Source organism: Eublepharis macularius, chromosome 16 (genome assembly GCF_028583425.1).
Source record: "Eublepharis macularius isolate TG4126 chromosome 16, MPM_Emac_v1.0, whole genome shotgun sequence".
Lineage (NCBI taxonomy): Eukaryota > Metazoa > Chordata > Lepidosauria > Squamata > Eublepharidae > Eublepharis > Eublepharis macularius.
In genome coordinates this window covers 21,402,225-21,428,658 of record NC_072805.1, presented here as the reverse complement: position 1 = coordinate 21,428,658, position 26,434 = coordinate 21,402,225, and the positions used below count along the sequence as shown (strand labels likewise).

At 43.9% G+C, this 26,434-nt stretch overlaps 1 protein-coding gene across 1 annotated transcript in view; it reads right to left on the bottom strand.

Moving 5' to 3' along the window:
- Nucleotides 1–26,434, bottom strand: part of PHAF1 (phagosome assembly factor 1) — a 57,789-nt gene that overhangs the window by 5,319 nt on the left and 26,036 nt on the right. The window contains exons 5-14 of the mRNA XM_055000703.1: nucleotides 21,488–21,531; nucleotides 19,724–19,803; nucleotides 12,614–12,708; nucleotides 10,697–10,794; nucleotides 9,575–9,687; nucleotides 6,645–6,778; nucleotides 5,349–5,432; nucleotides 4,078–4,160; nucleotides 1,974–2,017; nucleotides 1,467–1,510 (exon numbers count right to left, since the gene is read on the bottom strand). Coding sequence (XP_054856678.1) covers nucleotides 1,467–1,510; nucleotides 1,974–2,017; nucleotides 4,078–4,160; nucleotides 5,349–5,432; nucleotides 6,645–6,778; nucleotides 9,575–9,687; nucleotides 10,697–10,794; nucleotides 12,614–12,708; nucleotides 19,724–19,803; nucleotides 21,488–21,531 — 819 coding nt within the window. The remainder of the gene's footprint in view (nucleotides 1–1,466; nucleotides 1,511–1,973; nucleotides 2,018–4,077; nucleotides 4,161–5,348; nucleotides 5,433–6,644; nucleotides 6,779–9,574; nucleotides 9,688–10,696; nucleotides 10,795–12,613; nucleotides 12,709–19,723; nucleotides 19,804–21,487; nucleotides 21,532–26,434) is intronic.

Sequence of the window (26,434 nt, the reverse complement as noted above, 5' to 3'; positions counted from 1 at the left end):
CCTCTGGATCTAATTCGTTTATAAATCTATAAAAACCTGTAACCATACTACAGTGCAGAAATCCTCCACTATTTTTTTTTTTTAGAGGAAAAGTCCTAGCTCTCCTGGGTGTGAGGGAATGAGGCCCGCTCTTTATTTAATTTGACTGGAATATTAAATCTACAAAAGCTGGAGATCAGGGCCTTTTCTATTATGATTTCCTCACCACACACCTGAAATCTTCCTTATGAGAGGCCACCTAAGCATAATACTTCAGGTTTTCACAAGTATATACTCACTGTAATTTCAGTGGGATTTTGGATGAAGTGTTTAAGTGGCCAGTGTTTTGCCATTGTTTTGAACATGCAGGCTGTGTTTTTAGGCTGGTTTTACAAATTACAGGATTATACTGAAAGCTACTATGGACTTTCTGTTCAAGCAGTCCAGGGAGTGCTGGTGGTGGACAGGATCATAAATTTTAAACATGATGGTGATACTACTGAAAGAACAAAATCAAGGCATTCAGCAAGTGAGAAGAACTTTGAGTGAAAATAACTAATTTTCAGTTCTGACAGCACTGCAGCTAATAGATAATCAATCTCAGCTCTCTGCTGATATATCTGCAGCTGTCACCCTTTCGTAATTACACAGCTGGACTACGGTAATGCACTCTACATGGGGCTGCCCTTGAAGACAACCTAGAAAATACATCTAGTTCAGAACACATCAGCCTGATTATTGCTAATCAGCGGAGTTTTATTGTATTACAGATTATGTTAATTTAGAATTGTATGCTGCCTTGAACCACATGGGAAAGGCAGAGTATAAGTATTTTTATAAGTAAATAAAAATAAGAAATCTCACAGTCCAAATCTATTCCTTGAAAGTGAACCCTATTGTGTTCAGTGGGTTCGCTCCTAAGAGATCATAGCACTGCAAGCTTTATTTATTAATAGTGTGGGATTTGATGCTTTTAAATCTGCATATATTAACAAATGAATACCTAGTAATTGCACTGGAAAAAAGCATGCACCATTCTGTATTTAGATCATGCCTGTGCATCTTAGAAGAGGCGTTCTCTCCTGCCTGAGTGAGAATGCCTCTCCTAAGATCACATGACATCTATGGTTTTTGTAAGTACTTACATTAAAAACAATTCCCCAATCAAGAGATTTTAATTCATTAACCTAGCAGATTAAGGCATCAGTGCATCCACACCAATACCCACAAATACTGTTCCCCTTTTCCTTTGTGGCAATTCACTTTTACAACCTCAGCAGATGCTAAGCAGAGTTAGGACCCACAATACAACATTTGCAAAATAAACCTCCTAGGCAGTCCTTGCAGAGTTTCCATCCCTCGCTGGAGAATCTAATTTCTGACTTGCTCTAAACAAGCAACCTTATCATTAATAAGGAAAAAAGTGTGTGCAACAGCTGTGATTTAGAAGGTACTTTCAGCAAGCGCGGATGCCCATCACAACATACCTTGCTATATGTTGTGCATGTTTCCATCTGTGAATCGGTGCTATCTGTTTGTGGGGAACAGAATTTCTTGTTAAGAGAACACTTCAGCAGTATATTCCATTCCTTCTGCAAACTAACATCAGCTGGCACCAGAAGCAGGCTAGATGCTCTACAGAAAATAAAAGTAGCACAGCCCCTGCTAGAGAGCTTATTCTAAGGGACGTTTTAGAGCAGAGTTTTCCAAATGTCTCATCGCCAAGGTACAGTTTAATTTTTTTAAACTGAAACTGGAAACAAACTTCACCCTTATAGCCTCAAAAGATCTACTTTTGGAGAGAAAATATAAAAACAATCATCCTGCAGAGCAGTCCACCTCCTGTGACTGAACATCAATTACTGGAATCCCAGTCCGATTAACGACATTATTGTGAAGTAAGGTGGAGCTTAGTTCATCAGATGCATGATGGGAAATCCCAGTCAGCAAATGATTACATACATGCAGAATCGCAGGTATGTTTTCTGTCTTACCTCGTTTAATAGCAAGGGGAATCTTGAATTCACAACGGTGGTAACTAGAAAATTGAAATTGCAAAAGGAATTAGCAACTGGCATAAACAAGCCTTTATTCCTGACAGTTTGTAGTGAGCATTGTTAGAACGCCGGACTAGGATCTGGGAGGCCCAAGTTCAAATCCTAACTCTGACATGGAGGCTTGCTTGGTGACTATGGACCACCCTAACCTACCTCACAGGATTGTTGTGAGGATAAAATGGAGAAGCAGAGAACAACGTGAGTTGTTTTGGATCACCATTGGGGAGAAAAGTAGAGTATAAATGAAGTAAATAAATCCTACAGCTCTGCTCAACCAAGTCTGAAGCCTTCCTCTGGTGGAAGAGGCTCAAAACAGGGCTTCATAACTTGGTAGGATACAGCCCATCATCAATTCTCAACTAAACCCAAAATACGAGGTGGGTTGCCACAGACACAGACGCTTTTTTCTGCAGTTTTCTGCAGCCTAGTGCTTGACTGAACAACCACTGCAGCGGATCAACCATCCCCACCTTAATTCACACTGCTAGAAGAGCAGGGCCCACTCTGAGTAACAATAAATACTGCAGCAAATCTTTGCATTGCTTGAGGGGACAACCTGCCTACCTCTGTCCTGTATACGGAGTCCCCATGGAGGGCAGTGTTTCCAAACACAATGCTTAGGGAAGGCTGGGAATGATCAACCATGAGAGGAATCTCAAAATGCAGCCAAGACCTACATGAGGATTCTGTTCTCTCACTTCCAATTTTGGGGATAGTTCATTAAAAAGTACAACTTTGGGCCTGCTACGCCAATGATATCTAGCTCACTGTGCAGTGTTCTGAAGTGCAATTCCTACCCTCACCCCCAGAAATATTACAACTACAGGTTGTATCTTGCAGCACACGTGAAGGAATGTTTGGGGGAGGTAGTTACCTTGCTATGGCCAGGAGATGAAAGACAGCCTTGTGAATGGGTTGAGCATCCCCTAAACACCCTGCCCTGACTCATCAGAAACGGAGTTTGCTAAAACTACAAACTACTTTCCCAAGTACAGGAGGAGTACTCAGAATCTATTAACTCTGGGCTCTGCCATAAACAACCCTATGCTACAGACATGGCCGGCGCGCCTACTGAGGCCAGGTAGACGGTGGCCTCGGGCGCGAGGGCACTGGAGAGGCACCGGAGGGGGTGTCGGGGGGCGGAGGCGCGCGCAGCAGGCTGCTGCTGGGGCGGCATGCAGAGCACGGAGCAGCCTCCGCGCGCCACCCCAGCAGCGGTTCGTGGCTTCTGCACCCGGCTGGGGCATGTGGTGGCGGCGGCAGCGGTGCCACGGGGCTGGCTGGCTGCAGCAGCAGCTGCAGCCAGCCACGCCAGCTCCGTTGCGTGCTCCTCTGCCCCCACACACCCCAGCTGGGCGCAGAAGCCGTCAGGCTGCTGCTGGGGCGGCGTGCGGAGCACAGAGCAGCTTCCGCGTGCCGCGCCAGCTATCCTGCGCTGTGTGATGACGTCATCGCACGATGACATCATCACGCAGTCCGTGGCGCGCGTGCACGAGTGCCCACAGGCAGCAGAAACTCTGGCGCCGGCCCTGGCTACAGAAGTAGGCTGGGAAGTTCCTGGAGATTTGGGAAGGGTGGAGGCTGGGGAGGGAAGTGAGCTCAGCAGGAAGGTGATGTCACAGAGTCCCACCCTCCAAAGCTGCCATTTCCTCCAGGGGACTGATCTCTGTAGTCTGGAGATAGCGTTAATTCCAGGAAGTTACAAAAGTCACTCCAGGCAATGTAGAGTATCCAGCATGAACCTGGAATCCTGTGGATCTCAGTTTTATTTTTCCTGTAAAAATCCTAAACCATACGGCTACCCAATGAAATGGTGGCGGCGGGAGGAGGAGACAGATTATATTTGGTCAAGGCTTATAAACCAGACAGTAAGTGAGCCAGCAGGTGGAGCTTCTGCACCCTGCAAAGTTCAATAAACAGCTACTGGTCACCCATCTTCCAACTGTAAGAGGAAAGCTTAATAACAAAAACAAGAATGGCAATAATAATAATAATAATAATAATAATAATAATAATACTATAATAAAGTCTCACTACTCACATGTTGAAGTTGTAGTGACCAGGGTAATTAGTGTGCAGGACAAATTTCTTCACTTTGTGGGTGTTTGCATCAAAAAGGATATCCTGCGAGTGAAACGGGAGGGGGAGGGAAGTGGGCCAACCGTAAATGAAAAGACTGAAACAGTGTTATCAGCAAAGCTGTGCACTGTGTGTGGGAGCAGGCCCCCAGGGCAACAATTTCAGCACTGATACTGTGGCAATGTCACTGTAAACGCTAAGAAGTTCTCTTTTACCAGATTAAAAAAATACAGTCCGTGCAATATCTTCTATGAGGACCAAACTAAGGCCGATTCCGCACACATTGGATAATGCACTTGCAATGCACTTTATCAATCGTTTGGAAGTGGATTTTTTGTTTCACACACGAAAAATTCAGTTCCAAATGATCTCTAAAGAGGATTGGAAGTGCATTATGCAACATGTGCGGAATCAGCCAATCTGGCACAAAGCATTATGCAAGCTTTTGAGTTCAGGAGAAATCTTCATCAGGCTAGGTGTTACAAAATAAAGGGGGAGGGGGGTGCAAAGCACATTTTCTCGAGTTATGACCTTTAGACCTGGTCTCTCAAGCATTCTTTGTGAGACGCTCAGCAAAAATGCTGTCTCTGATTGCTACTTGTGTCAGATTGCCTGGAGATTTACTCCATTATTTGAAATTTAAGGAAACTAAGCACACTTTCTCTCTTCTATCCCATCTTTCTCCACAAGAGGAAATCTAGTGATTGACCAGGTGCTGTTTTTTTCTCAAGATAATTTTTGTCTGAAGAAGCAAGCTTTCATTTTCTGCACATTGACTATCAATGGGAACAAAATGCACTACGCTGTGGCACAGTGGTTAACTGGTTGGGTTGTGAATCAGCACTTTGCTGGTTTGAAGCCCACTACTGCCAAGAGGTCAGCCAGGTGGCCTTGGGTAAGCCATTCCTCTCAGCCCCAGCTCCCCAGATGAATTGTGGGGTAATATTAACAATGACTTTGTTCACCTCTTTGAGTGGGGCAATATTCTGTCTAGAAGAACAAAATATATATAAGGGCAGTTATCATGTGCTCCATGGCACCTTCACGTTCATGTGTCATGATATGATAAAAAAGGATAAAGGGGGGGTGGGGGATATAAGATTCAAAGCTCCCAGCAAACAGTGACAGGGGATTTTTATAATATCAGCTCCCACATCAATTACTTTGCACATTCTGGATGTTATGAAAGTTACGCAAGCTACAAAGCGATTGCTTTGAAAATATGCAACTTACCACCCCAAGCGTGAAGTAGTTGAAGAAGTAGTCATTGCATTTGGAAGGAACCTGCTTGTGAGGGGAGGGCGAATGAATTTTCATCTGCAAAGAAAACCACAGTTCAGCCTACTGGAAGTACGGAGAGACAAGCACCCTTTTCAAACTCAACGGGGTCTGTCCAAATTCACAAATACACTCCTCTGGCTGACAATGGAATAAAGGTTTTCTATCGGAGAAACAAGAACTTTGTTCAGACCTAACGGCCATCATTGCTGCTGGATAATTTCATTGTCTGGGGCACAATGAACGCACCTTTGCATTATCAGGACGCGTGGGGAAGGGGGCATTGACGTACATATGCACAGGAAGCTGCCTTATACTGAATCAGACCATCAGTCCATCAAAGTCACTATTATCTGCTCAGACTGGCAGTGACTCTCCAGGGTCTCAGGCCGAGGTCTTTCACATCATCTCCCACCTCGTCCTTTCAACTGGAGAGGCCAAGGACTGAACATGAGAAGCGGCACAAAAAGAACAAGGCAATGTGGAAACTACAGACTAAGTTCTGTTTCTCACAAGCAGCAGAGGAGTTAGCAAGTGTGTGCCTGGGTTGTACAGATTGCTGAGGGGGAGGGGGGTGTCTTACAATGCTCCTCCCTACAAAACATTCCCTCCACAGCGAAAACTAGCATGTCAGGGAGCAGGTTTGCAGCCCACTTTTTGGCACAATATGCACCTTTTCTACATGCAGGGCAGGTTTCCCATAGAGGAATATTTTCATCATGCAAGGCTCTGGCAGTAGTATCAAGTGACATAATTCTGACACAGGATTATCGCCTACTTGAGAGGTGGGATAGGAAGGAAGATGAGACATATGTCTGGAGTTAGGAAAAGCATATCCTGGAGCAGAAGACCAAGGATGTTTGGAAAGGGAGTATTTACTAAGGAACTTTAAGCATTTGGTACAGAAAACCTACTTGATATTTCAGCATGCTAGCAGCGAGTGTGTGTTATGTGCTGTCAAGTCGTTTCCGACCTATGGTGACCCTATGAATGAAAGACCTCCACAACGTTCTATCTCTAACAGACCTACTCAGATCCTGCAAGCTGGAGGACGTGGCTTCTTTTATTGAGTCCAGCCACCTCATTTTAGGTCTTCCTCTTTTCCTGCTGCCTTCCACTTTTCCTAGCATTATTGACTTTCCCAGAGAATCTTGTCTTCTCATGATATGACCAAAGTACGATAGCTTGCTAGTTATCGACAGCATGCTAGTTAGAGTTATAAATCTACATTGTTTGCTTCCATTGTCCAACCTTATCTTCTGACTTGTAGAAGACTTTGTGAGGAGACCCCAAAGTGCTCAGAACATCTTGGCACGAATCACCAAAATACACACAGCGCTCAAATACCCGCATCTTGGCATCTGCTAATACGCCAGGACCGCAACCTAGAAAAAGAGAAGCCAACTGTTGGTGACTTGTGAGATTCCACATTGCTGAGATATTTATATCATCTGAAGCCTATAGTTAACTAAAAGGGCGAAACTTCCAAATATATTTTTAAAGGGATGTTATGGCCTGAAATACACCTCCCCCCACCAGTGCTGCTTCTAAGGGACTTTCTAGGAATAATTTAGGGAGAATTTGGAAGTCTGCCACGGGAGGGAGCAACAGGCAACCCCCTCCACCCATCAAACTTTTAGGTGGGATCTATATAAATGTATTCATGGTATAAAGGGGAGTTTAAGATCATTGAGTGAGCATTATTCTATAAAAATGCTCTTATATTCTGAATCCTATTAAGAACGGTAAATTAAATCATGACTCCAGAGGGTTCTCATCCTTTATTATGTACCTGTGCCTTTGAGGATTCTTATTCTTTATTAACTATCTGTGCCTTTGAACATGTAATGCTGAAACAAAGTATCTATATCATGCTACATGTCAACATTATAAATCAATTAAAGGCAGGCACTGAATGTATACATTTAGGTAAACTTTTGTGTAATAACCACAGTTTTGGTAACCATAATTCCCCTCTCCTAAGACACCATGCTCCACATTAGGAGCTTTAGAAATATACAAATAACCAGATGATGTACCTCTTTAAATATTTAAAATTCATAGTTGTTTCATAGTTCATTTGGTTCACAAATTCAGTGTTAGTATGCATGACTTAATAAACAATGTATAGAACTAATAAGCAGTTAACAGTTTCCCTTTAAATCTCAGGCATGTACATTACCTAGACCTCATACTTCTATCTTGAAAAAGAGCCTTCTCAAAACCATTTATTTTATCTGGATATTAGCTAACTCCTTCCTACTATACCAGGATATAGGATCCCTGTGCTAGGCAGTTTCCTTTCTCTTTCTCTGCAAAGACAGAAGCAAAATTCACTTAAAGGTGACTACAATCTTATTCTCCTTTTTAAAAAATTCTAAACACAATAAAAAAGTCCTTAATTCTGTGATAGTAACTGTTAAAAGAACACGACAGCAGGCAACAAGATAGGATGAACCAGTTAATGTAATTTATTACACTGGCTGCAAATAAGCAAATACTGAGCTTGCTGTTAAAAGCTCATTTAAATCCATCACCACTTAAACTGCTCTTAAAACACACTCACACACGCGCGCACACACGCACACACACACCAGCCACCACTGACTCGAGAAAAACAAAACATCTTTTCCACTACATTCCCAAGATTCTCAGCCGTATCCTATTAATCCGTGAAAGCTTGCAATCTCACAGTGAAAATACCTTGGGAAAAGGGCAGCACATCATGAGAACGGGAAAGATTCTTCACTGGAACATTTTCCCACAGCTCAAAATTCTGAAGGACTGAGTCCATTTTAGCTTTGCTGTGTTTCTGTGCCTTTGAACATGTAATGCTGTCATTGTAACTGTGTGGCATGTAATTGTGTGGCATGTAATTGTGCGGCATCCTACCCTAGTGCAGGATATTTCACAGGAAAACCTCAAAGCCGTGCTTTGCTTGCTTTGTTACTCATTACGAAAGCTAGAAACTTGGCTGCTAGAGTGGCTGAGCTGCAAATCAGCACTCCGCTGGTTCGCATCCCACTATTACCATGAGCTCAGGTGGCGGCCTGGGGCAAGCCACTTCTCTTAGCCCCAACTCCCTAGCTGTGTTGTGGGGATAATAACAACACTGATTTTGTTTACCGCTCTGTGTGGGGCACTAATCTGTCTAGCACAGCAGCATATAAGCGCAGTTATTATTATTACAAATGAAATTTTCACCACCGAAATTTTCAGTGCCCTAGTGCACTGAATCCTGACATAGTGACTGCAGGTGTTCTGGCACCTGCCAAATGTGTTTCCAACACATATTTGTTGCCCTGCCTCCAGACTCATTTCTTAACCTTTTTCAAATCCCCTTTCACCCGGTTGACATTTCTGCTTTTACTTTTGCAGCTTTCCACATAGCTTCCTTCCTTCCTCTGCCCCTCTTTCTTCACACCTACTCTGGGATGCTCCTCCAGCTGGTTTTGAGGTGTGCTACGAGCAAAGGGAAGATGGATCATGCAGCACTGCTGATAAGTCTGGCAGGAAGAGGAGCCAAATGCTGAGTCACCTTCTGAGAGTTCCTAGCAGAAGCTACAGCTTAAAGGGGAACAACCTGAACCTGGGCTTGCCTGAAGGCATTTCAGAGGCTGCACTGATCATATTTTTATTATCAGTATTATTATTGCTGATGATAAGAAGGTATTTCTGTGACTGTGTGCTGTCACTTTTGTAATTTAACAGCCACATCCTTTAACGGATGTGTACATGGAAATCTGATAATACTCAGCTATGTTGTACGTACTGTAATACCTTTAGGTTAAGTAAACTATTGCTGATAATTTAGAATGTGGAAGTCTGTCCTTGATTTTACGGACCACAAGAGGCAACGTGGCAAAAGCTCTGGGCATAAAGAACGGAGCTGCCCCAACATAGCGTGTTGATTTCCAGCTATAAAGTCAACTGGCACGCCAGCAAACTTAATTCACCCCCAGCTCACCCTTCCCCTTCAAGCTTATAAAGTTATCAGGGTGAGTTTGGAAATAAACGAAGCAATATTTCCTGGGACACCGGAGCCCACTCCAGCACAGCAGAGGGGCGCTTTGGAAGCAAGTATTTGAGATGAATCTGTTCTCTCAAAATATATGCTGCCGTCTGTAATGGTGCCTTGGAATGGGAAGAGGGGCAGGGAGGTCTCCGCTCGGCCATTATACCTGCAGTGAGTAAGCGAAGCCGTAAACCTGAGGGTCCAGTTCCATCTCTCAGAACGTCGACATTCTCTGCATAAACGTTTCCAAGGAAACAGCTGAGGGGCATCATGGGAGCCCTGCAAGGATCAGACCACATCAAACCAAAACGACAAAAAGGTACAAAAGGGCCCAAATGGAAACATTTTTCTATGCCAGCAGCAATGGGTGGGACCGTGGCTTAGTGGAAAAGAACATGGTTTGCATGTGGAAGACCCCAGGTTCAATCCAGTTAAAAAGGATCAGGTAGTAAAGGACAGGAAAGACCTGAGACCCTGAAGAGCTTGCTCATTATGGTTCTCTTCAAATGTCATTCCAATGGCTGAGAGATGCTCGGCTGTAATCTGCAGCAGTGGCTGAACTGAGAAACCATAATTTGTGCCGGGCTGGCAAATCTGAACTAGAAGCAACAGTTTGAAATGGACTTCCTATAACCTTCTTGCCAGGTGCGCTTCTCTTTGATGGCTGCCGAGGCACTTCTCCAACGTGGAGCTTGTGTTCCTCTGGTGCTAGGCATTTCTGCTCATGCAAGACAGATGTCTTTCAAGGAGCTAAAGAGTGATTAGGGCAAGAAGACTGCGCTCTGCAGCACATTTTTGTTTCCACAATGGACAAAGAGGAGCGCAAGCAGAAAGAAGGCACATTATCCAAATCGTGGTTTGTACTAACTGCAGTTTGACACAACGTCTGAGTTGACAAGCTATGGGTACCACCATCATGCAACTTCCAGAAAAGAGAGTACAGATTAGATGTAAAAAGCAAGCAAATCATCTTTACACTCAAACCATGGACTGCAAATTAGAGTTTGGTGTGATTTCTAAGCTGAAGTTATCTCAGCTGACTTCAGCCTCTGAATAATTCTTGGAGGTGTTAACTAAGGTCTCAGTGAACTTACAGTTGGGTGATACGTCTGCAAATCCAAGAATAACTAGATGTGTTAACAGGCCTGACATTTAAACATGCAAAGCGAATAGGTGAGAATAAAATCCAAACTAGCATTTGTAGAATTGCTTGCACATAAGGCAACAGAAGATTAATGTTCACTGTTCATCTATCTGGAATATAGATCGCAGTCCAAGAGTTACATACTTGGTGTCCTGCAGACTGTTTCCACTGTAGATGTGCATGCGTTTCACAGTTGCGCCATGTGGAATTTGCAAAGAAGCTAGGCCGTGGGCAAAGTTTGGCTAGGGAGAGGAAAACAAAGGTGTCTTTGATCGCATGACACACAACCGTCAGTAGAAAAATGCCAGATCTGTTACCAAGTGCAATTGTAGGGGATCTCTAGAGACCCACAAACCTGACATGTCTGTGCTGTAAAACTACAATTCAAACCTCCACCATCGGGTCAACTGCTGGTGGCAAAACTAGAGGGCCCAAAGTATTCACTGGGGCTCTACAAGTTGTTTTTGTTCTCTGCGTGTGAATGTTGAAAGACGCAGCCGGCACTTCCCTTGTTTCTGTTTCCTCACAACCCTGGCCCTGTTTTTGAGTTCTGCCACCTCATGTTGGCAGAATACTCTCTGGAGAAACTGGCTGGCCGCTGCATGAGACAGAAAGCTGAACTAGACCGACAACAGGACCGATCCAGTAGCCCTCTTCTGATGTTCTTACGAGTAACAGTTTTCAGAACTGGAAATGGGGCTGGTGCTTTCTTGCTTTGAGATACATTTCAAATTTTAAAACGGAATGCAATTCAAAGCACAGGATGGAAACGCAAATCTTCGCCAGGATAGTCCCAGAGCATTCTCTTATTATAGGGTCCTCCCAACTTAACTGCGTCACACTCTGAAGTTTAAAGGTCAACTCAGCCTGCAACATGCATGGCCAAAGGAGAATGAAAAACTGACTTAATTTTCATGGAAATGTTTTACAATTCTTGAATTGCAATGACAAGAGTAGGCGTTCAACTGAACAAGCCCCGAAAGGCCTGGATTACAAATTCTAAGGCCCAGTTCAGACTTCAGAAGGCCCAACTGTCAAACCGTGATTTGAAGATTGGGTGCACTTTGTGCAGGGGCGGCGCAAGGGTCTGCCACGCTCGCGGCCGGCCGGCCGGGCGCCCCCGCGCACCGGCCTGCGTGATCACGGGAGCACGTGCGCCGCTGCCAGCCCAATTGCTGCGGCGGGTGGCCTCCGAGCTCTCCCGCTCGGTTGCCTGCACCGCCGCAGATGCCTGCCCGCGGTGGCTGCGCCTGGCCGGGGGCTTGTGCTGGCGGCGGCGGCAGCGCGGGGTGGGAGGGATAGGAGGTTGGTGCTTTGTGGCGCGCGCTCCCGCCCGCCGCGCCTCCTCCGGCGCTCCCTCCGGCACCCCGCGCCTGCGGCCACCGCCTACCTGGCCTCAATAGGCGCGCCGGCCCTGACTTTGTGGGTAGCATAACGATACCCCCACCTCCATTTTTCTTGATTAGCTGTGATTTATTATGATCTATGAACCATAGCTCCTGGTAACCAAGCTTTTAATATATGATATGAGGTCTGATCACGGTTAATGGCAATTAAGATTCAGGTACTATGATAAACCTTAGATGCTCGCTGACCAGGAAAGGAGGAAAGAAAGAGCAACATGAAGGCCAGAACCCGGGGAGGGGGGATCAACAACGACAAACTGCGGCGCACTCAGAAGTGCTAAGCCATGGGTTGGATCCTGATGAAACCTTCTGCTAACAGAAGGCACTTCCCTTACCTTAGGAGAACTTTCCTGTGTCTACCCACTGATCTCCCTGCAGGACAAGCGGACCCCCAAGAATGGCAAGAGAGACAAACTGGGGGTCTGCAGCAGGAAGTGAGAACTGTTATTTCATTCCATTAGCAGAAACTTTAGTCTGACTCCAGCCCTATGGTTTAAGATCCTGATCTGCAACATCTGAACCAAGCCGAGGAGGGAAGCCATATATCTCACAAATAATTAATTATGGCAAAATAAGAGATTTACGATTAAAGCATTTCAAAACAGTCAAGCCTACTTTTTGCTAAGTAACGTATCTATGTAAGTTGATTTCTGACCTCATACTTTGGAGTTTCAGTCCATGAGTCCAACTGAAAGGAAAAAGACAGTCCTCTGAAGTTGAGGTGGAAAAGTTGCTCCGCTGAGTTGTACACTGGGAAAGAAAAAGAAGCACACACAAAACACAGCAATTTCCTTTCTGATAAAGTAGAGGTTCAGAACTTCACTGGCATGTGCCCAGAGCTCTCATAAAACAGAGTGAAATATGGTGTCAGCAGTTAGAACTTAAACTTGCCTTAGGACACTTTGAAATTAAATATGGAAGTCTGCAGAGAGAGCAAGTTATAGAATCAGGGAAGTGTTTTTTTAACCTGGAAATGCATGAACTAATCTTGTGCTCCTTTGAAAAAACCTCCTTTTATTCTAAATCATTCAGGTTTCTGAAGGCAGCTGCCCACGAATATTTCTGATGGTTCCTTCAGTTCTACAGCTGCTTTCAGAAACCTGCAACTGAGCAGGCAGGGTATAAATATTTTAAACATGCAATATGTAACATATTTTCTACTACAAATTCTCCAAGCCAAGCTGAAGCACCTACAGAGAATAGGTACAATGTTGTTGTAATATTCTTAAACTACAGCCAGATTAATAAAAGCAAGTCGTAGGGACATAAGCTTCCTCCCCTCCCATAAAGATTTTGCTGCCTTTCCACAGTTCGCTTGAATCAGAGTGTAGCATTATACCTGGATCAAGGTGAACAATAAAACAGACAGGAAGTTTGAGGGGTGTGAAAGAGCAACATGTTTCTATGTTGAAATCAACCCATTGTGGGCTAGGTCTCACTTCATCAGATGTACCTGCTTATTTTTGCTGCAAGAAATTAATGCTGTTGCTCTTCTGCGAAGGTTAACGCTAACCATGGCATTAAACCATGGCCTGTGGCACACTATCTCCTAACCCTGGTTAGGCTGGGCACAGCCATCACATCTGCTCAACACAATAATCTAGTCTCCTCACACTATTTGTCACTGACATTAAGAGGGGTTTTTTTCCCCAAAGTAGTACTTATTTACTTAATCAAGACTCAGTCATTGCTACTGAGTGCTATCATCCACAACTGTTATGAAAAGGTTGGTTTAGTTGCAGCCCTGGCTGGCCTGGTCAACTGACTATTTCTTATTTGACTGCAATCATCCCATGGAGTCAAGGATGGCACTATGTAGATGTTAGCTTAAATTTTAAATTTCATTATGATGTCATTAGAAGACTTGTCTTTAAAAAGTGGTTGCAGTTACATAACTTTATTTTTTAAAAACTTTTTAATTAACTTTTAAAACAACATACAATGCATAAACAAATAACACAATGTTAAAGTCAACTGTAATACAGGGGAAAAAAGATAGCTTATAATATACTACCAGTTTTCAAATACAATATTCACAAAGAAATAATAAGATTCAGTTAGAGAACTGCAACGTATCTAAGCAGAGAGGGAGGTTTTTCACACTTTGTATAAAACCTAACATATTTCTCAGAAACACCATGAGACAAACGATAAATGCTTTGGAGGGTGTATATCATTGGTTAACAAATAGTCAAAGAAAGGGAGACATTTTGTCATAAAATCAGTTTCTTTTGGAAAATGCTGAGACTTATAAATAGAATCATAAATCTTCTCCTGGATATAATAAACTCTAGAAAACCAACAGTCGATAGATGGGATTTTTGGGGACACACAACCTTATTTCTGTTTTAGTTTTTCTTGTTTTAAAAAATTGCAACTATAAGGTTGAATCCAGACTAAGTTTTCCATTAATGGAAGGCACAGAACTTTCTTGCACCTCCCCTCCTGCTGAAGCCCACTGGTCTCCATGAAAGTCTGCTCCCGGGGGACAGGGGTCAGGAAGGGCACGAGGGGCAAATCAGGGGTCTGTAGCAGGAAGGGGGAATTGGTGGAAATTTCAGCTCCCTTGTATGGAAAATTTAGTCTGGATCCAACCCACTGGGTGATCCACAAAATAAGAACTGTTCAGTGACTCACTCCCAGTTTACAGAAATCTTATTCAGCACAGTTAACAATTATAATAACTCACCACATTACAAAAAAAGTTAATTTCATTTTTTTTGTAACGACTTTGTTTTTGTAACAAGCATTAAGTCTGTTAGTGATTAAATTATTTTTGTTTTTCAAACAAAGTTAATGCTTTCAAAAATAGAACACTGTCTATGTTTACAATGAATTGGAAACCCCTTATTAACTTTCTGCGGGAGATGGGGGGGAAAATAAGCTGATGATTTGTGGATTTGACTTTAAAGAAGATAATTTGGGGAAATTAAATAAAGGGAGGAGAACATAGAGAAGGTTAAGTTTATGTATTGATAAGACTAAAAGAATACTATTTATAATGATGTTATTTGTCATAGAGAAAACTGAAAATGGTCTTTTTAATAGACTCTATTATATATGTATTATTTTCTTTTCTATGGCTGTTGTGGGTTTTCCGGGCTGTCTTGCCGTGGTCTTGGCATTGTAGTTCCTGACGTTTCGCCAGCAGCTGTGGCTGGCATCTTCAGAGGTGTAGCACCAAAAGACAGAGATCTCTCAGTGTCACAGTGTGGAAAGGATGTAGGTCATTTGTATCTACTCAGGAGGGGTGGGGTTGAGCTGAGTCCTCCTGTAAGAGTTTCCCAGGGTGTGGAATGCTAATGGCGGGAGGCTTCACTGTATCCTGAGGAGGTTCTTTTGCATATGGATTGGTGCTTGATGTGCTAATCTTCTCTGCAGGGCTATTGTCGGGGATAGAATGTTTTGTTAGCCTGGTGTTTTTCAGAACTGGAAACCATGCTCTGTTCATTATTGGTTTGGATCCAGTGGCGCACAAGTGGAAAATAAACCGACCTAGTGCAGTGCTACAAGATCTTGTGCAACGCCTTGCAACTTCCTTCCTATATATTGTAGTGCCCAGAAATTGGTTCCATAAATCTCGTGTGAGCAGAAATGCAAGTGAGGGTTCTATTCATCTGAACTGGTGCAACAGGCTGCTGTTTTCTTGCATTTCTGTTTGTACAATACTCAGTTCTAGCTACAGGTAACTTTTTTTTTTCTTCACAGGCTAATCTAAGTTAAATTTGAGTCAGAGAGCTGATGAGCCTATTGTGGTTAAGCTACGAGATAGACATCTATATTCAAATCCCAGCTCTGCCACAAAGACTTGGCTGCCACTTATGCCTGGAATGCTTCCCTCAAAAGCCTATTAACTCGCACTTCCCTCTCATCAAATGTTTCCTCAAAAGCCATATTTCCCATGAAGACTTAGGCTGAACTCTTAGGTTGCATTCAGACGTCATGATAAACCAAGGTTTATGCAACAAACTCGGGTCAGTCTGTCAGGCTCAAGTAACAGATACAGGTTTATGCACAAGCCCTGATTTCATCTATTTCTTGCCTATCTAGTATCCTCCTTATACAGATGCCTCTGCAGCCAGGTGGTTTGTGAATTCAGATGTTCAAACAGAACTACAGTCAGTGCAAGCTGTTGACAAACCATCTACAAACTTGAAACACTCAGGTTGGTGCTGACCAGCATACCTGGTTTGTTGGACTCACATTTGGACAACCAGGGCTTGATCAAACAAGACAGCAGGAGTCGCATCTGTCATGAGCTCTGAAAGTAGCACTACTTTGCTCCCTCATCCAAACTGAAACCTAGTATGTACAGCTGCATTTGTTCACATCCACCCTTAAATTACGCTCCTTTCTACCATTCTTCTTGCTCCTTTACTACACTCCTCACTGTCCACATTTAAGAGCCAGTTTGGTGTGGTGGTTAAGAGTGTGGGACTCTAATCTGGAGAGCCGGGTTTGATTCCCCATTTCTCCACTTGAAGCCAGCTGGGTGACCTTGGGTCAGTCACAGCTCTCTCGGAGCTCTCTCAGCCCCACCCACCTCACAGGGTGATTGTTGTGGGGATAACAATAACATACTTGGTAAACTACTCTGAGTGGGCATGAAGTTATCCCAAAGGGTGGTATATCCATCCATCCATCCATCCATCCATCCATCCATCCATTGTTGTTGTTGTGTTTGTTGTGGGTTGTTGTTGTGGGTGGTGGTGGTGGTTGTTGATGATGATAAACTGAAAGGTCCTTTAAGAGTAGTTTCTGCTTATGAAATTCTGTAGTGTCCATGAAAGGTGCTCTACAGTTAACCTCCTCCTCCCTGGGTGGCCTTAAGCAAACAACATTTCCACTCTCAGCCCCTTTCTCTATACGGCAGAGATAAAACTGATCTTACAACAACCCTGTAAAGTAACGGATGATATACGGCTGTATTCAGGTATCACAATAATCTGTGGTTGCACAAAGCCTGATGAACCTACTGAACACGACATAACAGACCACAGCATGTTCATAAGTCCCCGATAGTCTGCCGCTTGCCCCCTTTCCTTCCCCCAAGCAGAAACCCAGACGCTATCCTGAGTTCCCATCCACTGCCAAGCGACTGGCAAAGCCTTCCCAAGTATTCAGCCTGTGGCTGCTGGTCATTTGCAATAAAAGGGATGAAAGGGTGGGAGTAGAAGCAACTCAAGCTTTTTGCTTCGCTAAGGATTGTCATCCACCCTCTCCTGAACACTCTGTTTAGTGGCTTCACTGAATTCCTCAGCGTCAGGGGTCACTCAGTGGGACAGCGTCCTGTGAAAGTGGTGATGCTCAACAAACTTCATCCAGATGTCATGGCAAAACCACAGTTAGTACAAAGTGTGGTGGACAGGTCTGCACTGGGCCTAACGTATGCTAAGAGTTATGTCTTCTTGATCAAGACTCGCAAAGCCTGTTGGGAAAAGCCACTGGTCTGCGCCTGTGAGCAATGGAAGATTTCATCCTCAGTGCCACCTTCAAGCTTGTTCGTGGCTCCCCTGAAACTGCTAAAGAGGGAAGTCGAGGCAGCCAAGGCTGTCATGGCAGAGTAACATTCCATCTCATTAGTTTATCTTCAGCCACCTTGGTTCTCATTGGAGGAAGGGCACTGGTGTGAGGACCTGGTTCAGTTGCAGAGGATCAGGCCCTTTCATCACTCCCATATTCTGGTTGGTCAATTCCCTCTGCCCTGTTGCCGGGCCTTTGGGAATAAAGGTTAATTCAGTTAGCTACCCAATTGCACCTGGACTGGCATTCAGCTAGTGTGTTGGCCCTTGGCCATTTTGCTCTGGGCTTGGCCCAGACACGGCCATGCCTTTTGCCATCTTGATCTTGAAGCCTGGGGTCTAGACATGACTCTTTGCGTGTGGCTTGGATTGACAATCATGCTTTGAGACCTGGAAATGTCAATGTTGGATTTTGTGCTGCTGACCAAGTATACAGGCAAATACGTTCAGTTGTTGCCCTGACCTGGATAGTCCAGGCAAGCCCAATCTCATCAGGGTTGGCTTTGGTTAGCAATTGGACAGGAGACCTCCAACCAATATCAGGGTATTGGTAGCAGTGACCATTTTGTTGGACAGGTGGACCCTAACCAGTGAACCCGGTTGGGTTCGCCACACAAAGCAGTTAACAAGCCTGATACAAACCTGCCAGCAAACCAGCATTTGTTTGGCATCCTGTATTCCGAGACACTAAACTAGAACTCAATCAAACCATGGCTGCCCAACTATGGTTTATTGAGGTATCTGAGTGCCGTCTGTGTGAAGTATACAGGAAAAGTGCTAGGCATATATTAAGTACTACTGACATTATAATTAGTTTGCCTTGGCAACACCCACCAGGGGCAAATCCTAACTCATCATTCCTGAATGCTGCATTCCTCAGATCCCCTAGAGTAAGTGCCTATTTTACTTTCCCATTTAGATTTACAGTAAGAAAGTCACTTAAGCCTCTCTCGTGATAAATGAGGGCTTCTGAACACGATGCATGTCTGACATCTAATTACACAAGCCACATCAGCTCCGGCCCATGGGAACACTTGCTACGGTTCAAAGGGCAAAAGGCTTGGCGTCTGGAGAGTGCTGTTTCGACAGCTGTAACTCAACCACCTTCAGGACAGACCATGCCTACACAAAAGCACGAGAGGTGGTGGGAACTTACAGGTAAGGGGCTGCATGGCTGGGAAAGAAGACAGAGACAACATCGGATGGTACAACCCCCTCTTAACTCACTGCTAGAATTCCTCTCTGTAGTTCCTTAGGGGTTGTGCGTGGGGGGGGGGTACACAGGAAGGCACAAATAAATGCATCAACAAAAAAGAAAACACACTGTCCCCACCGAACTGCCTTTTCTGTCGCTAGGAAAAAATTCACATGCAACTCTGACTGAGGCAAACAATGTTCTCTAAAGAGAGCTGGCAGGTGACTTCCTGTACTGATACACTCATTTCTTTTGATCTGTTGTCATCTTTGTGGAAACAGGCTTTGCAGCTTTCTGAAGCAATACCTGTTTGACCGGAGATGCCGGGGCGGGGGGCGGCGGGGGGAAGAGAATGCACAGGACAGGACAGAAATAAAGTGTATACAGACAAGGCATCATTTTCCGCTTGGGAGGGGGCAGAGTCTATTGGGTTGGATCCAGAGTAAATTTTCCATCAGTGGAATGGAATTCTCTTGCCTTCTCCACCGCCACTGATCTCCATGAAATACTGCTCGGGAGGAGGGGGGGAGGTATAGGAGACAGTCAGGAACTACTTGTGGGAGTCTGTAGTAGAAAACTGGTGGAAATTTAGTCTGGATCCTACCCATTGTATGCCTTCAGAACGCTGGTGACTCATTAAAGGATTGTATGTCATGTGACTGGCCAACAACAATAGCAGTTGAATTTAAGAATTCGGTAAAGGCCATATGGATTGAATTCCGGGAAGTCAAACAGCAAAGGTCAGACTTGTGGCCCTTCACTCCAAATGACAGCAGTGACCAGATGTGATGAGGAGACAGCTGGACCCCAGGCAGATTTCTTGCTTCCTGAGCAGTTATTATATGCAGGATGCAAGGTAGCATAGACAGTCCCCTAGCAAAACAGCCTCTCTCTAAATCAGGGGTCCCCAACCACACATTCAAGATCTATGAATGAGCCTGTTAACTCTCTAGGCTTTCACCCTCCTACAAACACTTAAGAAAGAGAATCACACACTGCGCCAGTAAGTCGTGTCCACAAGCACATGGAGCCAGAAATGAGAACTTACCTCCTGGGTGTGTTGCTCCAAATGACTGATCAATTTGTTCTATGGTTGGAGCGATAGCCTGAGAGTTGAAATGTACACCACTGGTCAAAAACAAAAGGAAAGTCTCAGAATCAATACTGCTTCCATAAATGTGTTATATTATTCAAGTGAATTCGCTATATTAGTGAATCATCCTTAATATAGACAAGTGTATCAAGAATCCTTGTGAAGGCGAGCATTATCTTTGTTATTCAGTAGATGGGAACAAAGTTTGCTGTATGAGTCAGGAGTTAAGAATCCTTGTGTTTGGTTGGGACTCTAATCTGGAGAGCCGGGTTTGATTCCCCACTCCTCCACTTGAAGCCAGCTGGGTGACCTTGGGCTAGTCATGGCTCTCTGGAGCTGTCTCAGCTCCACCCACCTCACAGGGTGTTTTGTTGTGGGGATAATACTTTGTAAACCGCTCTGAGTGGGTGTTAAGTCATCCTGAAGGGCCGTATATAAATCAAATGTTATTATTATTATTATTCATAGTTTGTTTTGCTGTCCTCTACATAACTGCCCTGGAAGACAACTTGATCGAGAGCTCGAGGCCAAGGTTATTCCCCCCACCCACCCCGAATTATGAAATTCTTCTGGAAGATCACCAAGAAAAACTCACTCAAAGCTACACTTGCTATATTTTTAATCATAGAAAAGAGTAGCTTTTGTTTCAATCACTTGCTTCATTCAGTAAACTAAGACATTCTGAACGAGAGAAACTAAGCCACTTTCCAAAGCCAAACTCTGTTTTTTATGCCAGTGGGGATCCTTGCTGCCCTGTTACTCAGGGAACACATAAAATTAACTGATGGGAAATGTACAGAAAATGAAAAAAGCCAAAGCATTAATTTAAGATGCACTCAGGGCAAAATGTACATCCTAGAACCACGGGAACTGTACTGCCTCGAGGGGGCAGAGATCTATAACAGAGAAGTTTCAGTGTTCCTATCAAACAATAATGGCTGGAACAATTTAGCGGAAAGAACAGGCACTTAAACTGGTGCAAGTCAGATGCTTGGTTTGTGCCCACCCTGCGTCTTCTTTTTGCCCACTGAAAAAACTGACTCTAGATTTTAGTACATTGAAGACTACTAAAGTCCATGCGAGCGATAACATAAATACACTTCACAGTGAACCAAGAACGCATCGCACAAGTGCAAGGACCCTGTCTACCTCTCCAGTCTTAACCCAGATTTCTTTAGCTACAACCTTTTAAACTGATTATTCAAGCTGGAAATGATATATCCCTGATAGACGCTGTAGGACAGGAAAGTGAGGCATGGTGAATGAATATGCCTTGCAGTAAAATTATGTACTGGGTTGGATTTCTTCAGAAAACATCATTATTCCAGGAAATCTATTCAGAGTAAGGTTGAGCAACAAAGTTACAAATCCAAATGCCAGCTTTTGAGAACTATAGCATTGGTGCAGTATATGTTTTATGTTTATTTCATTAAGTTTTTCAATCACCACAGAAGGGAGGTAACTTGTCCCTAAACAGCTTCACAGTTGGCCTTCCCACTTCCACAGCCAAGAGCTTTTGAAACAAAGACAACCATGCCAGGCAAAAAACAACCTGGCATGCAACTCAATCTTAAAGTCCCCATCTTCTAGTTCAAAGGCTTTGTAATAGTTTTCTTGAATTCACTTGCTGCCTCTCACGAATTTGGCCCCATCCAACAGTCTCTGATTGGTACAAAGGGCAGGCTGTCAAAAGGGACATTTCTTTGAATGACTACTTACCAATATTTTAACTTCACTTTAGTCAAGTCATAAACTTCAATCACCTACAAAAAAAGAGAAAGGGAAAATTGTTTTCAGAGGGAGAAAACCATATTAGAACTTAAAGAACTTTCCCCCCTTAAAGAAGGAAGAACAATACTAATGTGTCTCTACATGTAGAAGGAAACCTTGGAGAAAGATGACAGAAAAGGCTCTGAAAATGGGGGAAACGGTGGGCTGATCCCATGGATCTATTCTGTTTGCCTCTTGTGCAAGGGGTATGCTCCTTCTGCAGCTGGAAAGCACCTCTACTAGCAGAACAGATCTATGGGAGCCAACCCAATATACAGTTAAATCCTCGGTGAATGCAATTAACCGCAAAATAGAAACAATGAGCTATAGAAGATAGCAAAAAAAAAGAAGTGTGTAGGGGAATAAACAGCTCTGAGTGGGAGAATGCAAAATAAAGAATGACAGAAATAAACCACGTTAACTATTTATGCTATCTATTTGTTAAGTTAATTATTTTTTGGCTTTCCACACATTTAATTGACTGCTTAAAATGAGCACTACGGCCACTTCGGGACATTTTGAGGGGATTTAACAAAAGCAATAATTTTCCCATAGCAAAAGGGGGAACAACATAGAGATGTAATTGCTGCTGGGGAAAAATGTAATGATGAACATGCAAAGGCCTTCGGCAACAACATCCACTTTACAGTCCTGATAACAATCAGATTCCAGATCTATTTTTATTTGGGATTTAAATCAGTCATTTTTGGTCCAGATCCTACCAAGGACAAACTCTGCAATAGCAGACACAGCTGTGCAGGCAGAAGAAGTTTGCTTAAATGCACAACGAGAACAGCTCTTGCACGGGCACTTCCTGAACCCTCTTTTATGGGTCAGGTTATGGAATGGTGGTGGATGCTCTATTCTTTCCAACATCTGGTTCCCTGCCACGCCTGGCAATTGATGGAGTGTTGCATGGAAAGTTTATAACTTGAGTAAACCGTCTCCATTTAGAGAATGGGGAGCGGGTTAACCTACACCTTATTAGCCCCGAATGTAAGTTTTGGTATTGTTGATCACTAGACTGCTGGGCCCTGTAACGGAGAAAGCTGGGGGGCATTTACGGAATTGTCAAAAGTTGACAATTGCTTTTTGTTTCCCATGCTGATGGATCATCTGTAGTAGTTGTTAGATTATCTTAACACGCTGCTAGAACAGTTATCCTCTCATCCCTTAGGACTGAGTCATCTTGAGGGTTTATCTACACATTACAAAGTTCTCGTGTTCACTGGGGAACCACACAAGGATTCTGCGTCAGATTTGCGATGGCCTCCCCCTCGTGCCAGCTTGCGACCAAAGCAGGCAGGGAGACGGAGCTTCAACCTCCCCCTGCCCTGCCGTTTTTGCATTTGCAAACCACCTTCTTTGTTAAAATCACATTACTTACATGCTACACAGCCATCAACTGCTCCACTGGGCAGTCTACAAATGCACAAATTGCAGTGAGGAGAGGCTGAAGTTCCTTCTCCCTGCCTGCTTTGGTCGCAAGCAGAAAAGAGCCGGTATGCATGTGGAAGGCAGAAAACCCCCATTACAGGAAGGGGTCCTTAGGGTCCCTGGCCCTAAGGAAGCCCGCCTCGCTTCAACCAGAGCCAGGGCCTTTTCAGTCCTAGCCCCAGCCTGGTGGAACGCTCTGTCAATGGAAACCCGGGCTCAGCGGGACATATTATTGTTCTGCCGGACCTGTAAGACAGAGCTGTTCTGCCAGGCGTTCGGTGGTTGAAGGGGGCGGTGCCATGTCGGCCTCCCATCTCTTGGGTGGGGGGTTCTCCCCACCATTGCACCTTAATGTATTTGGTTAATTTATTTTATTATTGTTTATTGTATGTTGATTTTAGAATTATTGTTTTTATGGGCAGTTTATAAATCGTAGTAGTAGTAGTAGTAGTAGTAGTAGTAGTAGCAGTAATAATAATAATAATAATAATAATAATACAGGAACATGAGGACTTTGTGATGTCTAGATGGACCCCGAAACCGATGCCTTCCACCTCTTGCCAGGTCCCCACGGCCAGGAAATTAATTTAAATGTTACTCTGCAATCCCTTTGTTACTAAGCACAGGCAGTCAACCAGAATCTTTTTCATACAAGGTCGGTTTGCCTCAGAACAGCTTGTTCAGGGTTAGTTCTTCCTCGTGTATGTGAAAGCCCAACTTTCTATTGCATCATAGGTGGGAACAAATGAAAACAATGACAGGAATAAGGCTTCCTCCCACTTTGCATAAGCCATGTGACTTAAAAAAAAACCTTATTTGTTTAGCCACTGGCATTTCTGAACAGCAAAACGGGGAGTTTCAGCAAGGAGTGTGAAGCAAACACACATACAGTGGCCATGATGGCCCAGGTCTGGGGTCGCCAGCTAGCTAGAATTTACTGTGGAAAGTTTAACAGTATACATACCATGCAATACAACATGGTACACATACACAGTGCAGTGCTCTGAACGTAACAGAAACATACAAACACCATGCTGATTCTAAAAGAGTCCAGTAGCACCTTTAAGACTAACCAACTTTATTGTAGCATAAGCTTTCGAGAATCACAGTTCTCTTCGTCAGATTGCATCTGACGAAGAGAACTGTGATTCTTGAAAGCTTGCATCTGATGAAGAGAACTGTGATTCTTGAAAGCTTGCATCTGATGAAGAGAACTGTGATTCTCGAAAGCTTATGCTACAATAAAGTTGGTTAGTCTTAAAGGTGCTACTGGACTCTTTTCTATTTTGCAACTACAGACTAACACAGCTAATTCATCTGCATCTATGACCATGCTGATTCTGTAATATTGGCTCTCGATAAAAATAACATTGAAATGTTGGGCACCATTTTGCAAGATGATATGCAAGTGTGTTAACTTCTCAAATGTCATGCAAAATGGTCACTCCATCTGCCGTGAAGCCAAAGCTTCTTCCCATATGTCTAATGGCTTTTCCCCATCTAACCCTCAGTAGGACAGCAGCAGTCATGGGGCCACGACTATCTCAGACTGAGAGCAAGGCAGAGATCAGCTGTCAAAGGAGCACTCTCTTAATAAATTAAATGCATTCTGCAAGTGCTCAAGATGACTATCCCCTTCAGTCTTTGTTTGGTTAAAAAAAATCATGAGACAGGGAGCCTTCTGTAAACGCAAGGCATCCAACATGTGGCACCACAGACCACTTGCGCATAACATGATTATTGCATTTGCTGTGGGAAGGGAAGGCCTGGTCTTGCAAAAAGGCGTTCTGGAATGCCTGCAGAAAAAATATGAACATCTGGACTGGCCTTCTACAGGCCACTGGTTCATCTAGCTCAGTACTGTCTAGTCTGACTGGCAGAGAAAGGGTAAGATATGAGTCCAGTAACACCTTAAAGACCAACAAGCTTATATACCTTGGAAATCTTGTTGGTCTTTAAGGTGCTACTGGACTCGAGTCTTGCTCTTCTACTGCAGACCAGTGCAGCTACCCGCCTAAAACTGGCAGAGAAAGGTTTCTCTCAGCATTCCCTTTCTGAGATCCTAAATGGGCCATGCCATGAACAAACCTGGGATCTTCTATGTCCAAAGGAGATGATCTATCATTAAATAACAATCCTCTAAGAGGGGCTGGACTCTGCAAATTTTTAGAAGACGATGGCTTTTGTAATTAGCACATTTCTTTGGTGTTCTTTGTTATTATTCTAATAAATGAATGCTTGAAAATAGTTTATGATCTGACTAGACAAATGCCATTTCTACAGGTCAGGAGGATACTGACAATTTCAGAAATTCGAAAATATTTCTCCTCCATTGGACTCAGTATTATAGGGAACATTTACCAAACAACATTACCAGTACGTTTAAAGCAATACACAGTAAGACTTGTACAAGAATTGAATGTTTAATAGCAAGCTATTGATTCATGCGTAAAAATTTACCAAACCACTTTAGCTTCTGCTAAGCAGAATTACAATTATTGATGAAGGAAGGGATGCAGAAAGCGAGAGAAACTAAACAAATTAAAGTGTGGGGGGAAAAAAACCAGAACAACACTGCTGGCCAAAAGTGTGTCTCTACTGTCTACAAAAGAACACTTAGACGTTTAGTGTGGCTTTTACAGGCGAAGACATCTAGCATTTTCTGCAGCTAGTATTTGATTTGGGGTTTTGTATGAAGAGAAGACATGGAATGCTAATCAAGTAAAGACTTCCTTGTTTTTTGCTGTAAGCAGCAGCCGTCAGACACTGCCACAGGGCATGCACGCAGCAGCACGGTGTCTGTGTGTGTGCCTGTGTGCATGTACGTGTGCTGGAAAGGATTCCCTTGATGGTAGCTGCAGTTGTCAAAAATGACAGCTTCTAGAGCCGCCTGGAGCTGCTGCCACATGGAAGTTTCCCACCTCCCCCAAAACGGCAACAGTTCTTTCGGGGACGTTTGATCATTTCCCCAAACCTGTTTTTGTAGATTTCCCCTGAAATACTAGTTTGGGGGAAGTGTTGACAGGCTGTACCGCCTAACTACGTTCAGCGCCATTTCTCTCCACTCCCTGCCGGTGAGAGTTTCGCTGGCTATTTTTTTCCCTTATTTGTAGTGGGTATTGCAAAAAAACAAAGCCTGCAGGCGACTCAGGTGGGTAAGAATGGCAAGCACATGCAGAAAACTTCCACGAGGAAGCTGCTTGGCCTTTGCGGCAGGCGTGAAAGCAGAAAAGGAAAGCCTAGCTGTGCAGAAGAAACTCCGGGCATAACCACATAACATGGCTAACACGGGCTGGCTGACAGGTGCACAACCAAACCTGCAAACAGATGTCCATCAGAGGGACTCACCTTGAAAAGCACTTGTTTGCCTGGAGCTGCTAGGGGGGAGAAGGAACTTCCAGTTTCCATCCCACTCTGCTTCTGCCAGTGGAAAGAGAGTCTGGAGAGGTTTTTTCACCC